Source organism: Sinocyclocheilus anshuiensis, unplaced genomic scaffold (assembly GCF_001515605.1).
Source record: "Sinocyclocheilus anshuiensis isolate Anshui unplaced genomic scaffold, SAMN03320099.WGS_v1.1 scaffold572, whole genome shotgun sequence".
NCBI classification, from domain to species: domain Eukaryota; kingdom Metazoa; phylum Chordata; class Actinopteri; order Cypriniformes; family Cyprinidae; genus Sinocyclocheilus; species Sinocyclocheilus anshuiensis.
The window spans coordinates 1,213,757-1,229,605 of NW_015555778.1; the positions used below are offsets into that span (position 1 = coordinate 1,213,757).

At 36.4% G+C, this 15,849-nt stretch overlaps 1 protein-coding gene across 6 annotated transcripts in view; it reads left to right on the plus strand.

Moving 5' to 3' along the window:
* LOC107674550 (RNA-binding motif, single-stranded-interacting protein 1-like) overlaps window positions 1–15,412 on the plus strand; it is a 20,678-nt gene extending 5,266 nt beyond the window's left edge. Inside the window, exons 3-15 of one of the 6 annotated variants that reach the window (XM_016468546.1) lie at window positions 3,707–3,765; window positions 4,870–4,961; window positions 9,862–10,019; window positions 10,147–10,226; window positions 10,346–10,461; window positions 10,715–10,761; window positions 12,226–12,313; window positions 12,420–12,470; window positions 12,757–12,867; window positions 12,983–13,063; window positions 13,816–13,842; window positions 13,950–14,031; window positions 14,842–15,412. In XM_016468546.1, the coding sequence (XP_016324032.1) occupies window positions 3,707–3,765; window positions 4,870–4,961; window positions 9,862–10,019; window positions 10,147–10,226; window positions 10,346–10,461; window positions 10,715–10,761; window positions 12,226–12,313; window positions 12,420–12,470; window positions 12,757–12,867; window positions 12,983–13,063; window positions 13,816–13,842; window positions 13,950–14,027 (988 nt within the window). In that variant the 3' untranslated portion in view covers window positions 14,028–14,031; window positions 14,842–15,412. Of the gene's footprint in view, window positions 1–3,706; window positions 3,766–4,869; window positions 4,962–9,861; window positions 10,020–10,146; window positions 10,227–10,345; window positions 10,462–10,714; window positions 10,762–12,225; window positions 12,314–12,419; window positions 12,471–12,756; window positions 12,868–12,982; window positions 13,081–13,120; window positions 13,364–13,815; window positions 13,843–13,949; window positions 14,032–14,841 lie in introns of those variants that run through there. The other 5 variants (XM_016468547.1, XM_016468548.1, XM_016468549.1 and 2 more) reach the window with 5 other exon arrangements.
* The last annotated feature ends 437 nt before the right edge of the window (window positions 15,413–15,849 follow it).

Below are 15,849 nucleotides of genomic sequence, written 5' to 3' on the forward strand. Positions count from 1 at the left end.
AGAAATGACAAACAACAAGCGCTACTCTACACTGCTCAAAACTCGCGTTTGAATCGTCAGTGGCAAATCCTTTAACTATGAAAACGTACTTACAGTCTGTGACTACAGTTGAGTCTACTCTACCAGGATCAGGAAACAATCCTCCATAAAATGCGCTGGACACAAATGAATATTTGGTGCTTATTAATATTTAATAAGTTAGCTGTTATGTTTAGGTATGGTTCGGATTAAGCAAGTAGAATATGGTCATGCAGAATATGTGCTTTATAAGTACTAATAAACAGCCATTATGCTAGTAATATGCATACTAATAAGGGACTAGTTAATAGTGAGAATTGGTCCCTATACTAAAGTGTTACCAATTTTTTTTCTAACAAAGTTATTGTTAAAAACGAGTTCCCCTAAGGAGAAAATTAGTAGGATTTTTACTTTCGGAACTGTCATGTTGACTTGATTTAGTATTTCTTTCTTTTTAACATTGCAGTTTTAAAAGAATTAGATTGTATTTGTTAATTTTCTCTGTATAAACTAGAAACTTCTATGAGTGAGTGAGCGAGTAATCATATTTTTAATGTCAATTGTCGGCTATTCATTTCAAGGCTTTCTCCTCTGGTTGTTCTACATAAGTTTTCCCTCTCACCCTCTAAAGCTCATAACACACACACACACACACAAATGAGTGTTTGTTTGAGATCCGTTGGTTCATAACAGCCGCTCTGCCTGTAGTAGTAGGCCAGCAGCTATGATTCAGCATTTACTGGAGCAGGAAAAGTCACAAGTCGATCGGATCTGCAGACGTTGTCGGGTTTCGTTTCCAAACATTTGTGCATTGCTTAGTTCCCTAAAATATTGCATTACTAATTTCATCCTGCTGAGCACAATGGAATTTTTGGTAATGCTATTACGGACCACCGTATGCGTTGTCATGTAGACTTTCATACAAACATATATGCATGCGTGTGTGTTTATATCCACGTGAGAGTGCTTGTTTGTGCAAAGGCGACCTGATCCCGTGTGTATTCCTTTCAAACATTCCCACTGTGGGTTAATTTACCCCTAGTTGCCCCTGGGAGACCAGTCATCGCCATGGTAATCCCTCAAATTGATTGTAAATAGTCAGATGGGGGGGGGATTCATAATCCTCTTTGCTTGTATCCTGGTTAAAAGTTAAGCTGAGGTCATATGTACATTATAACTACATGCAATACTACAGACTTCACTATTATGATCACAACCGAGTATTTTGGTTGAAACCATGAGGAATGTGTCAGTTCAGCTTTGAGGTATTGCGGTGACATCGTGACCTCGATTTCCGGAGCTGTTTTAATCACAGAGAGTGACTGTTCAGGGCAGAGCCGCGGATTGATTTGCCTTGATCCGTATCAGGCTGAAAAACAGCGTCGCTCTGGGAGCTGCTGACGGAATGCTGCCGGTGGGGGCAGGAAATGGGGCCTCCCCGCTGGAGCCCGTGGGTCAAGGCCAAGGTCGCGCAGCCCTCTGGCGCGTGGAGTCTTGTGATCTGTGTGTGAAATGTGATTGGCTCTGCTTTTCCCTCCCTTGCGACATGGCCCAGGACATGCCCCGAAATGTTGTTTAGTGTCTGCTTGTGCAGCTCTGCTAAACGTCACCCTGAATAAATATTTATTCGTCTTCAAGCCAAAGTTTTAATGGAATAGGAAAAGGATTATAAATATATATAAGCGTATTTAAATTTCAGCTTTGGAAAAGGAGCCCTCGGTGAAGGTGAATGAAAAACAGCCCTTTCCCAGTCAGCACTACTGTCACGGCTCTTTCCTGCGCAACCTTCCTGAGAGAGACGTCAATAAATCTAAGCCGGCATGTGAATACATTTATTTTTTTTTAGTCTACAAGCACTTGAAACACAGTCATTGTGGTGTAGCAGATCAAAGGTTTGGGGTCAGTAAGATTTGTTTTTTTTATATTCATCGGTGACAGTGAATGCATTTATAATTTTACAAAATATTTCTGCTTCAAATAAAGCTGTTCTTTTGAACTTTCTATTCTATTCATCAAGTAATCCTGAAAAAATGTTTCATGGTTTCCACAAAAAAATAAAAATATTAAGCAGCACAACTGTTTTCAACATTGATAATATTAATAAGAAATGTTTCTTGTGCAGCAAATCAGCCTATATGATTTCTGAAGGATCATGTGACACTGAAGACTGGAGTAATGATGCTGAAAATTCAGCTTTGCATCACAGGAATCAATTACATTTTAAAATATATTAAAATACAAAACAGTTGTTTTAAATTGTAATTATATTTCACAATTTTACTGATTTTACTGTATTTTCGGTCAAATAAATGCAGTTTTGGTGAGACTTCTTTTAAAAATATAAAAAATTCTTAACAACCCCAAACATTTGAACAGTAGTTCAGTTTGTGTTCTAGATGTCTTACTGTGGAGATTGTGTGGGAGATTTGGGTTCGAGTCCCATGTTTTGTCGAATTAAAAAAATAGTTTTTGAATTCTTCAATGAAAAATTGGTGGAATCCCAAATAATAAAGAAAACATTGACTGTGTTCACAGTAGCATGATAGTATACTAATACTGTTTCTGCAATAGGAAAAATGTGTATTTTTTCATACTGTTATGTGTATGTCTTGTATGCATTGAATGCTCGTATGACCTGGCTACAACATTTGACAAATGTAAACTGCACTGGGTACGGTATCCCGCAATGCTTTATTTCCATTTTTAGTGTCACATATATGCCAGATAAATAAACCATTTTGTTACTTTCTTGACTTATTATTTAGTTAGACTTTAAAAAAAAATGTTATTCAAAATGTAATGGCAAGTATAAAATACTGGACACAACATTGTGAATGATATGTACAGCGTGATGATTTCATGTGCACAACAATGAAGCATAGTACTGTTTGAAATGTTAATAGCGTAATTTGTACAGTCTATATAATTTGTACATGCTATTTTTGAAATAGTGTATAAAATGTATGAAACTGTATGAAAAATGCATACATAATCATTCACCAGTGTTTATCCCTTTGTTCACTACACTATTAATGACGAGTTACTTTTCTCTCTCACACACACACACAGGTTTGTTTTTGTGAAAAGTGGGGACATCCCTTAGGCGTAATGGTTTTTATACTGTACAGACCGTATATTCTATTGCCCTACACCAACCCTACCCCTAAACCTGTGATTTATAAGCGTTTTGAAAAGTGGGGACATGGGGTAATGTCCTGAAAAGTCACCTTCTCCTTGTAATACCTATGTCATACCCTTGTCATTATACAAATTTATGTCCTCATTTGTCACAAAAACGCGCACACACACACACACACACACACACACACGTGCATGCTAGACAAGCGTTTCCTTTGAACCGTGTTGATTTGTGTGCTGTAATAACAGGTTTCTCAATCCTCGTCTGTCACAGAGTGACCCTCTAAAGCACCTGGGCTGTCGGCATCAAGTGTCTATTGATGATTCTGTCACAAGTGACTCTTTGTTTCTGAATTAAATGCATCTCAAACAGACTTCGAGAGCTCTTTTAGGTGGTGTTATTTTTTTTCTCAGCTCAGGGATTATGGTAGATCTTGTGTTTCATGTCCTGCAGGTCATGAATTCCTGTGCTGTTGTGTCATTTGACACATTGACTGACTCGTGAGCTGAGCCCGTGCTAACTTCTCTCTTTTTCTCTGTCTGTATGCAGATATGGTAAAATCGTGTCCACCAAAGCCATTCTTGACAAGACTACAGGCAAATGCAAAGGTTTGTCATGTTATTTTATTTTTACACTTTTTATTCCTATAATTAACATTCTCATATACAGTATATACACAAAATACAATAATCCAAAATACATCAAAACCTTCAAAAAAAAAAAAAAATATATATTATTTTATTTTTTTTGCCATTTTCTTAATTGACTTGAGATGGGCAAGTGTAACAAAGTTCCTTTGTGAAAAGTACCCTAGTAATACCATGTTTCTTTGACACATTAATTGGTTAATTGGTATTAACATGGTATTCTTTTGAAACGGTACCTTATACACTACCGTTTAAAAGTTTGGGGTCATTGAGATTTTTTAAATGTTTTTGGAAGTCTCTTATGCTCACCAAGGCTGCATTTTATTTGATCAATATACAGTGAAAACAATAATATCGTGAAATACTATTACAATTTAAAATAACTTTTCTATTTTAATATATTTTAAAATGTAATTTAATTCTCTGAATTTTCATATGTCTTCAGTGTCATATGATCCTGCAGAAATCATTCTAATATGTTGAAAACAGTTGTGCTGCTTAATATTTTACATTTTTGATTATTAGGATTATTTGATGAATAGAAAATTCAAAAGAACAACTTTTATTTGAAATATAAATCCTTATTTAAAATGTCTTTACTGTCATTTTTGATCATTTTTAAAGTGTCTTTGCTAAATAAAAAGTATTAAATTCTTATCTGTGAATGAAATGTATTGTTTGCACATTGAAGAAAATAAAAAGTATGAATCATAAAAAAAGCATTTAATTCTTAAAAAAAAAAATACAAATACAAAAGCAAAAGACAACAACAACAAATATAAAATCTTACCCTAACATTTGATCAGTAGTGAAAATACTATGGTACATGAATATGATAATCATTTAATAATATTGTGTATGTCTAAGTACTGAATGAAATTTGTGTGTGTGTGTTATCATTTTATCACAATACCATCACTAACCGATTTTAAAAACCACTTAAAAATTAACCGGTAACGTAATGGTGTGACATGAGAGTTGTTATTTAAAGATGAGTGTTTGGTCTAGTGGTTAGTTGTAGATTAGATAGTGTGTGTGTGGTAATGCATTGTGTTTTCTTCGTAGGATATGGTTTTGTGGATTTTGACAGTCCCGTGTCTGCGCAAAAAGCCGTCGCGGGACTAAAAACCAATGGAGTTCAGGCTCAAATGGCCAAGGTGAGTCAACCACTGATGACATCACTTCCTTTTCCCAAGTAGCTGGTTCATGACCTGTCTGTTAGGACGATTCAGGAATTGTTGATCTAATAAAATTTAACCTCTGGTGTCTTTTCATGTGCATTTCTCCCTCGTTTCCTTTCGTCCTTTCCTCATCTAGCCACAGACACACACATTTCCTGTGTATCTTTGTGCCTCAGAGAAGTATGTAACAATCCTGCAGTGACCTTCTCCTAGGCTCTGCTGGGCGTTTCTGCCTGCATCTTCAATTTTTAATCTGCCCTCTTTTTCCTCTTCCTCCCTACTGTCAGCATATTACTCTTCCACTTCCCCGTTACTGGTTTGTGTGTGTTTGTGTTTGTGTGTGTTTGTGTTTGTGTTTGTGTGTGTTTGTGTTTGTGTGTGTGTGTGTGTGTCCTGTGTCCGCACAAAAAGCCGTCGCAGCACTAAAGACCAATGGAGTTCAGGCTCAAATGGCCAAGGTGAGTCATCCATTTGTGACATCACTTCCTTTTTTATAAGTAACTTGTCCATGACCTGTCTGCTAGGATGATTCAGGAAATGTTGATGTAAAACATTAAAATTTAACCTCTGGTGTCTTTTCATGTGCATTTCTTCCTCGTTTCCTCTCTTCCTTTTCTTGTCCAGTCACACACACACATGCATTTCCTTTGTATCTTTGTGCCTCAGAGAAGTATGTTTGTTACAATCCTGCAGTGACCTTCTCCTAGGCTCTGCTGGGCGTTTCTGCCTGCATCTTCAGTTTTTAATCTGCCCTCTTTTTCCTCTTCCTCCCTACTGTCAGCATATTACTCTTCCACTTCCCCATTACTTGTGTGTGTTTACTGTGTAAACATGTCTGATGCATACATGTTGAGGAATGTTGACGTCTTATCTTGGCCCGCCCTCATTTCTGCTGAGACATCTAGAATTTCGAGCTGAGATTCTGCCTTCAGCCAATCAAAGTCAGATTGTAGTGTATCGTGTGTCCTTGTTAGCTGAGAGACGAGTACAATTATATTGTGGCTTCACAAAGTCCTCAAGCACCACATCACAGCACAGACAGAGAGTATAAAGCCTGAAGGTCTCACCTTTGCAACACTGAACATGTGATTCCAGTGGAAAAAATTAATGAATGGATGGTGTTGCTTTATAGTTATAGAAGAGGAATTATAGGAATAGAAGAGAAATGTGCTCAATTAATCTGCTCAATCCGTTTCAGTCTATCTCAAGTTCAAGTGCACTGAAAAATACAGGTTTCTCCCTGTTGAAAAAAACAGCATATGCTGGTTAGGTATGTTTCAAATAGCGGGGTTAAGTTAGTTTTGTTTTCGATATTCGTGACACATTCAGAGATAAACGGCAATAACTCCAAAACGACTTGCCCTAAAAAAAATCTAAACAATGTGACCGCCAAAACGATGCATCGCGATATAAATGCGAACTTGTAGCCGATGCACACTTTTTAAACCGATGCATCGCATCGTTAACTTTTTATGCCGATGCACCGAGCGAATCGGGGAATCTTCCCACCCCCCTAGTAAGTGCCACTGACCGGCTTCAACCCTATTGGTTGTTGTTTCTGAAATCACACTATATAGACGATCACACATAAAGTTGCTGGACACACTTACATCCTGTCACCAACAGTCACTATTGCTTGTGTCATTAGAAATTGCCAGATCTCTGTTGAAATGAATCGGGATGGCAAAACTAGAGCCTTCAAAATTTATATAAATAGTACGCCAAATAAAAACGAAAACTCGTGATATTGATACGCAAAAATTGACTTTGCCGTGTATATGCTACGCACGTGTTTGGCGTGCATATGATACGCAGTTTTCGCGTACATATGATACGCATCTACCCCACAACCCTAATCCTACTCATTGCGTAGCATATACACGCCAAAGTCCATTTTTGCGTATCAATTCCACGAGTTTTAATTTTTATTTGGCGTACTATTTATACGCACTTTAATGAGATCGGGTTGCAAAACTATCAGAGTGCTCTCAAAAAGCACTCTTCATTATTGTAGATGCAACTTACGAAGGTACATTTACATTATTGGCAGAAAACTGATGCAAACTGCAAATAAGGTTTGGGTTTTAGAGTTCAATGTAACTGTTGAATCTAAAGTACTGTCCCACATCTTATTTATTCTAATTCCTTCACAATCCACCCCAGTCCGCAACCTGTTTTAACAGCCTGTCAGTAAACAAACTAATTTATTTATTTATGTCCACTATGTCACTAGCTAGTCATCTTCATCGCTGTAACGTTTCACTGAGCAAGATGGCTTTCTGCAAACTTTTGGATGCTGTCTCACTTTTTAGCTGCTAACTTGTCAATTAAAGCCTATATGGTGTTTTGGTCGATTTCTGTTATAGTCCTCTCTTTTACTCGGGCCTTGTTTTGTAAGATTTAATCTTGCCTGATTCTTCAGGGGTCTGTACTGAACTGAAATTAAATTAAAATAAAATAAACAAACTTCTAGCCATCATTTAGTCAATCTCATGTCATTCAAAACTAATATGACACCAAAGGAGGCATGAAGAAGAAACTCGCAGCAGTGTAATTCAGACAAATCACCACAGGAGCCCTGTTGAAAAAAACAGCATATGCTGGTTTTTTTCAACAGGGCTGAGTTTAAACTTATTCAGACAACTTGCTTCTTAATTAATTGGACTGTAGGGAATGATGTATGAATACATTATTGTAATATCTTTTACATAATCAGAATTTCCGTTAATCCTTCAGTGGTAATGTTAGGTAAAATAGCAGGTTAATCAGCTAGGCATATGCTAATCATTTAACACTAGCATCCCTTATGAAAATTAACCATTGTTTTACTACAAATAAAACCAATAAAATCATGGTTACTATAGTTAAACCATAACCACAAATTACCCTTGCTTTTGCTACACTAGCCATAGTTTAACCATGGTATTTGTAGTAAAACTGTGGTCATACAAATGGTAATCAATATGCCAAAAAACATGGTTGCTACACTGTTACTATAACAAAACCACGGTTAATTTTCGTAAGGGGTTAAACAACATTACAATCCATGAATGCACTGTACTTCAATCCCTCAACCTCGTTTTCATTCCGGTCAAAAAAATATATATGGCGTTACCGTTAACATGATGAATTGACATTTTTTAGCTACTATACTGACTTAAACAAGGTTTTAGGTCGTGAATGATAAATCAGCACATGAAATCACCTCCCATTACAACCCGTCGCCTGAGGTGTTGATTATAATGGGAGCGATTTAGTTCCATAACTGCATCTTAAATCAGTCAGATTAGGTTTGTAGGTCTCATCTGGTCTCCCAGACTGGTTAAGCTCAGAATTTGTCATTCATTAGTTTTTCAGTTTGGCTCTAGGTCTCATTACTAGTAGCACCATGACCTGAAATGGAGCGAGTCCAGAGAAACACCTAAAATGTACAAATCTGATGGGCTGAGGACAAAAATGATAGAAATAGCTGAAAAACATCAACAAGGAACAAGATTGCTAATGTTGGATTTACCAACTGTCAGAATGCAGTGAATAATAAAGACTCAAATTGTAATGGTTTTGACACTAGACAAACAGATTTTGGTTCCAATAGCCTAAGCATAAGAGAAAACAAAACAAATGTTCATTAATTCCATGCTTTTTACCAGAGGACAGATGGATGGATAGATAGATCCCTGACTTTAAACGTGTCATGACCTGCGTTTTTTTATTGTAATGACTGCTTTGCAAGCATTATGAAAACACTGCTAAAAACAAGACGATCACAGGATTGACTTTTACAAGGCTTGTTGAATCATAATCTTCAATGAGCCTTGCAAAATGTTGACATTTATGCTTTAATGTAGATGCTTTCTCATCAAAGACGCTTATTATACAGAAATATGTCGGACTTTTCAAATGGTAATCAATACGCCAAAAAAACATGGTTACTACACTTTTGCTATAATAAAACCATGGGATGCTAATCACCTAGCCCTGTAATAGCTTGTAAAATAACTAGGGGAAAAAAAACAATGAACAATGCTTAATTTGACCATTTATAGTTGTAGTTAATATACTGTGATATGTGACTTCTTGTCAAGGTTAACACTAAATACATTGATTTTCTGTCATTTTTTAGGGCACAGATAGCTAAGCTAGCATGCTAATAAGTCAGAATGACAATGGTTTAATTTGACCATTTACAGTTTCTTTAATATAATTTGATATATGATGTAATTTGAATACATTATGTTTAGGAATATATACATCTCAAAATGGTTTTCTATCTTTTTTCATTTTTAAGGAACCAAATTAATCAGCCATGGTTAGCTATGATAAGCTTGCAGGTCAGCCGCTTAACCTAAGCTAGCAGGCTAGGCAAAGGTTAGCTTTTCAGCTAACTGGAAAAAAAAATAATATGGCAAATGTTTAATTTGACTATTTATACTTTCTTTAATATAATGTGATATGACGTAATTTTATTATATATCAACAGTATGTTAAGCTGGCAGGCTAATCGCCTAGCAGTATGCAAAAGTTATCTTTTAAGCTAACTGAAAAAACATATGACAAATGTTGCATTTGACCATTTGTAGTTTCTTTAATGTGATGTATGAAGTCATTGAAGTCATGAACAGCAGTATGCTAAGCTAGCAGGCTAATTCGTTTGCAGTATGCTACATAAACAGGCTAATTGCCTAACAGTATGTTAGCTTACAAGCTACATAGAACAACAAATGTTTACTTTGACCATTGACATGAAGTACATTTAAAATGATGTCATTGGACTCAGTCAGACCTCACAGTGACTTTTATCAGCTGAATAGACACATGAAGGGTGCTTGTAATACCTGTAATATTGTGCCATGTGTTTCGTGTTTTCTGAATACAGCAACAGGAGCAGGACCCGACTAACTTGTACCTGTCCAACCTGCCCGTGTCCATGGATGAGCAGGAGCTAGAGAACCTCCTCAAACCTTTTGGACTGGTCGTCTCCACCCGAATCCTCCGCGACACTAACGGAGTGAGTCGGGGAGTGGGCTTTGCCAGGTCAGTGAGATTTGGGTACTAATTTTGTGTGTGCGGCTATGTTCACATGTGAAATAGGGTCAGGTACGCTTTTTGTATGTGTGGATGTGTTGAGAAATGTTCTCTCTTTCTCTCGCTCTATTTTAAGAATGGAATCTACAGAGAAGTGCGATGCTGTGATCTCTCACTTCAACGGGAAGTTCATTAAGTCCTCCTCTGGGTTGCTGGGTGAGTGTTTAGCACAGTATTCTTGTGGTATTCTCTACAATGCATATAGTGTCTATATGTAGGCTAGAGACTATAGTCTGTGCTGTACAATGAATGAAATTTGTGTGTGTGTGTTACAGGTGCATCAGAGCCTTTGCTGTGTAAGTTTGCTGACGGCGGGCAGAAGAAGAGACAGAGTCAGGCTAAATACGTCCCCAACGGACGAACCTGGACTCGAGACGCCGAGGTGAGACTAGTAAGTCCTGTTTATAATTGTGTATGTGTGTGTGGCGCTGATGGCAGGTGAATGAATGGGTGTGTATTTGTGGCTTGAAGTGTAATGAGCCATTCCTACATGACATCATATGTCACACTTTGTTTGGTTTCGAACCATTGTTCTATAATTAAATCTAACTATGAACATATTTTAACTGTAAATTGTAAAGTAAAACTGCCTTTATGATGTGTATGAAACCAGAAATGCTCAACTTTTCTTTTACTTTCTTTAGAGCGGAATGACGTTGACCTATGACCCCAATACCGCACTTCAGAATGGGTAAGAACAGTTTGAACGTGTCTTAAATGGATCATTTATTTTCATAACATATAGTGTTAATTTCGTTAACGAAAAGTATGAAGAAAAATGTTGACAAGCTTTTTTTCCCATGATTAAGACGAGATGATGACGAGGCGACAATAAGGTCAAACAATGATAACTGTGACTATATCAACATGGAATATCGTTGACGATAAAAGACGAGACTAAAATGTATTTTAAAAAATAAAAACTATACCAAAATTTATTTTAATTTTCGGCAAAAAAATAGGAGACACAATATTATTGCGGACTGCTGTACATGTCTCTACTACATGAGCTTTAATTGGAGCAGTTGCCAGATATCAAGAGTTCAAATCAGAGCTTCTCTTTTAAAAGGATACATTTTCTGCCCGGTGTTTTGCTTATTTTTTGCAATCTGGCAACCATGTGCATGCGCTCGCTCTTCATTGCGGAAGCGCCGACTTTCATAATCTTATCTAAGTCTTTGATGTTAATTTATATATTAAATAGCCTATACTAAATCAGTACACTAGATGAGGTAAAATAAAACATGTGTATGAGTCCACATTCTATTGATTTGTGCTTATTGGTGAAAGTGCAATACCTGAAATGTAAAAATAAATAAATGTTGTTGTTTTTATCAGTTTAACTATTATACAGCATGACAAAAATGTGACGAAAAGTTTTCATTGACTAAAACTAGACTAAAATGCTCAGACATTTAATCGACTAAAACTTGACTAAACAAAAAACAGGACAAGGTTGACTAAATATGATAACTAAAAAGTAAATTTGACACAGGACTAAGACTAATTTAAAAAATGGCTGACAAAATTAACATTAATATATTGTTTACCATATTCTATGGAGTACTGCATGTGAAATGCAGAAAAAATTATTATCAGGGCCACAAATGAAACATTTGTCATGAATTCTGTCATTAGATTTAGTTAACTAGTGGCCATGTCGTACTAATCCATTTCCTTATTTTAGTTAAATCCTGGCCTTTAACTAAAACCAAACCAAAAACTGAAACTAAAATCTAATGCTCTGAAATAAAGACAAAGTCATTGTGAACATACTACATTCTAAAGGGAAATATGCTGCCTACATAGACAGCTGCCTACTAATTGACCTTAGCATGTTGCTAAGCTAAAGGAGCTTTTCTCTAATATACATAAAACACAATAATATTAGGTAATCTGGTTCATTATTAATTATACAGAACTATTTTAATAGATTCTCTTTGGTACTGAATGAAATTTAAGCGTACTTGTAACATTTCTCGACAACTTCATTATTTTGAGTGAATATTTCAATGAGCTAGTTCCAATGCGTTCTAGGATTGCCTTCCCCACAATGCTCAGATGTTTTTCGTACGTTGTGTAATTGCCATTAAATAATTAAAATGATGTTCAAATGTCATGTAGACACATAAAACACTCTATCCTGATGCTACAGGTACTATCCTGCTCCTTATGCCATGGGGAACCGGTTAATGACTCAGCCAGGAATGTCTCCATACATCTCTCCCATCTCTACATACCAGGTACTGCTTTTCATCATATACTTCGTCTTTACGGTCACGATGTGTTGATGTGAGTATTTCTGACCAACAACTGCTTCCTTGCTAACATCTGTGTTTGTGTCTCCAGGTACAGAATCCTTCATGGATGCCACATCAGCCTTACATCATGCAACACCCGGTACGGCCAAAATATTTTCTTTTCTTTTCTTTTCTCTCTCTGTATCTCTCCTTTTATTCACAACTCCTTCCAAACAGGAGATGATTACAAACAATGCCGCTTACATTAGTCAGAAACGTGTGTGTGTGTGTGTGTGTGTGTGTGTGTTCACACACACAGTATTTCCTGTTTTTGCCCGATTGTGGGCAGAATGTCTGTTGTTTAGTGCAGATGTATATTTATAGCTAGATTTATCACTCTTTCTCTGCAGTTGCCAAATGATTGTTGCACTGTTTTTTTGACTCAGGGAGCCGTTCTGTCGCCCTCTATGGAGCATCCTATGTCACTGCAGCAGTCCGCTATGTTGGCTCCCCTCACCCAGCAGATGGGCCATCTCTCTCTGGGCGGCACTGCAACCGTATGATCCTCTCACACAGATTGCACTAATATATGGCACAAGCGTATATGCTAATTAATAAGTAATATTAACACCTGTGTTTTTAATAAAGCCACATCATTCTGCTTTCCTGCAGTTTATTCCTGCCAACACAGCAATGCCAGGAGCCTACATCCCTCAATATGCCCACATTCAGCCCGCTGCCATCCCTCCTGAGGTCAGTCCCACACTTAGGTTATCAATGACATTTATACCACAGCCTGCTATCACTTAGGTTATCAATGACATTTATACCACAGCCTGCTATAGTCTTCTGAATTGTCTAGATGTCGGTACAGTTCTTGCTTAAAAAAGCTTTTCCTGTTTCCAGAGAATTTCTCTGAAGTCAAGTTTATTTTTATTATCAGACTGGGGTTTTTTTTTTTAGAATTGATTAAATTCTATGTATAAACCTTGCTAAATTTTTCATATTTCCAATAAAAAGTTTGAGGTTGGTGAGATTTTTTTTTAATATTTTTGATAGAAGGTTTTTATGCTCCCTCAGGCAACATTTATTTTAAATTCAAAAGTATACCAAAAAAAAAAAAAATTAATATTGTGAATATAATTTCAAATTTAATTTATTGCTTGATCCTTCAGTGATCATTCTAACTGGTGCTAAAGAAACATTTCTTATCAATGTTTTTCAGGATTCTTTGATTAATAGAAAGTTCAAAAGAACAGCATTTATTTGAAATATAATTTTTATGTAACATTGTCTTTACTCTCTTATTTGATCAATTTAATGCATTCTTGCTGAATAAAAGTAATAATTAAAAAAAAAAACTTACTGACCCCAAACTTGTAAATGGTAATGTATACTGGAAATATTATATTATATTATATCATATATTATATTGGAAAAAGATAAATATTAAGACAGATTACTAAGACTTTGTTTAGGAAAAATTCTCTTAATATCACACACAGTTTTGGCTCAAGCAGATTGGTCTTGTTGTGAGTATATTTAGATATATTTATCTGAAAACCACACAAAATTAAATCTTTTTGTATATTTGGTCAATGAAATTCAGATTTATAATTTCTGCCTATGGCCTTTTCAGCAGGAAAGCGGTGTACAGCCACAAGATGTGTCCTCTTCGGATCCTTCATCGTACCCTTTCCAACCAAACAAGCAATAAAACGGTATTTAATGATTATATTTTTATTATTGTAGGGGTCAGTGTTCTGTTTAATCACCCTCATGTTTTGCAAAATCCATATGACTTCCTTTCTTATTTGAATACAAAAGGAGAAGTTGTAGAATGTTGACGGTGCTCTTTTCTGTATAATAAAAGTAAATGTTGAGCTCCATAAATGACGAAAAAAATTACTAAAAATAGTAGCCTCATCGACGTCAAACCTGGTTCGATTTATGCAACATTTGAATGAGATTTTAGACCTACAGCAGCTTAAATTTAACACAAAGCTTCAGAAGTATAAAGCACATAAGTCATCGATATATCGGCCGATATTCGTTGTGTATATTATAGTACAGTACCAGTCAAAAGTTTGGACACTTTCCCATTCGTGTGTCCAAACATTTGACTGGTACTATATATAGTATACTGTATATACATAAACAGAATATATATACATAAACACATTTTTTGCAGTGATCACTCAAATGTGGTGATCAAACACTTCAAAGTTTCAGTGGTTTTCCATAGACTTAAGCTTTAAAGCGTTTTATCCAGGTCACCAGTAGCAAACAACGGAGCACGCTCTGCTGGACAAACTAAGTAATTACACCATTTCAAGCATTTTATCTGCGTTATATGTTCTGTAAAAAAATGTTCATATCGGCGGCATATTCGCCGATACCGATATATCGGCGACAGGCTCATATCGGCCGATAATATCGGCTAAATGATATATCGGTCGGGCTCTAATGCCAAGACACCACTTACATGTCTGTAGTGTTCAGTGTTTGACTAGTGCTGTTTTTTGTTACAGGTTTACCGTCTGACGTCAGAACCAGACACAGTCTGCTGAGTGTTACTACCGTAACAACGTTTGCTTTCTTTTAGAGGAAGCGACATCAAAGAGGAAATAATGCTCATGCATGGGTTGCAGAAAATTTGTCCATGATTTAATCATCTGCTTAGAAGAAATCAACAAGAAACCTCAGAAAACAAACATTTTCTCCAACAAACCAAGATAAGGCAATATTACACCAACTGTGGACGACAGAATGGGAGCAGAGTTTTATTTTGCTAGAAAAAGGAAGGAGATGACAAATGCTTATTTTTTACCAAGAACTATTAACACAGACCATGTCTGTGAGTAACATGAGTGATGATGATGGTGATGACATCTTTCGATGCATGACGGGGTTTTTTTTAAGTATGTTTTTATTGACTGTTTCTTAAACAGACAAAAGAAAAACTTTTTTGCGGTTGCAGTCGAAATGAAGAGGTTTCTGTTTGCTTTTTTGGTCTTCCACTCTGCCTTTTTAGTAGTTAAGAAATGTACCGTTTAAATAAGGTGGGTGGGGTTTAGAATGACTGATGCAATGCTTGCTGGCTATTGGCCCTTTCTCCTGTCTTTCAAAGCAAAGGCTTTCCTGTTTCCTTTTTTAATGTTGCTCTGAATCAAACCTGTTTGTTTCAGGGATCGTGTGTCTGTTGTGGAAGAATCTTCTTTCCATTGAATCCATGTGTAAAGTCTTTCAGTAGATGTAGAAGTGGATGTTGAGATGCGGGTGGGAGGGGTTTAGTGGGAGGCGGGGATGAGTGGGTGGGGTCAAGCTAGAGGTATGTGGGTGGGGCTAATAAAAGGGATATTGTGGATTTGGGAAAGCTGACATTGTTCCTTCTGTTCACAGGATGATTGCAATTTTATTTTCAGTGCCATTTTTTATTTATTGTATCTTTTTTTCTCTTTTTTTTAACACAATACATCAGGATTTTGTTTGATGCTCAGAAAAAAGGCAGAAGTGCAATGTTTCTTTAGGTAGAAAGC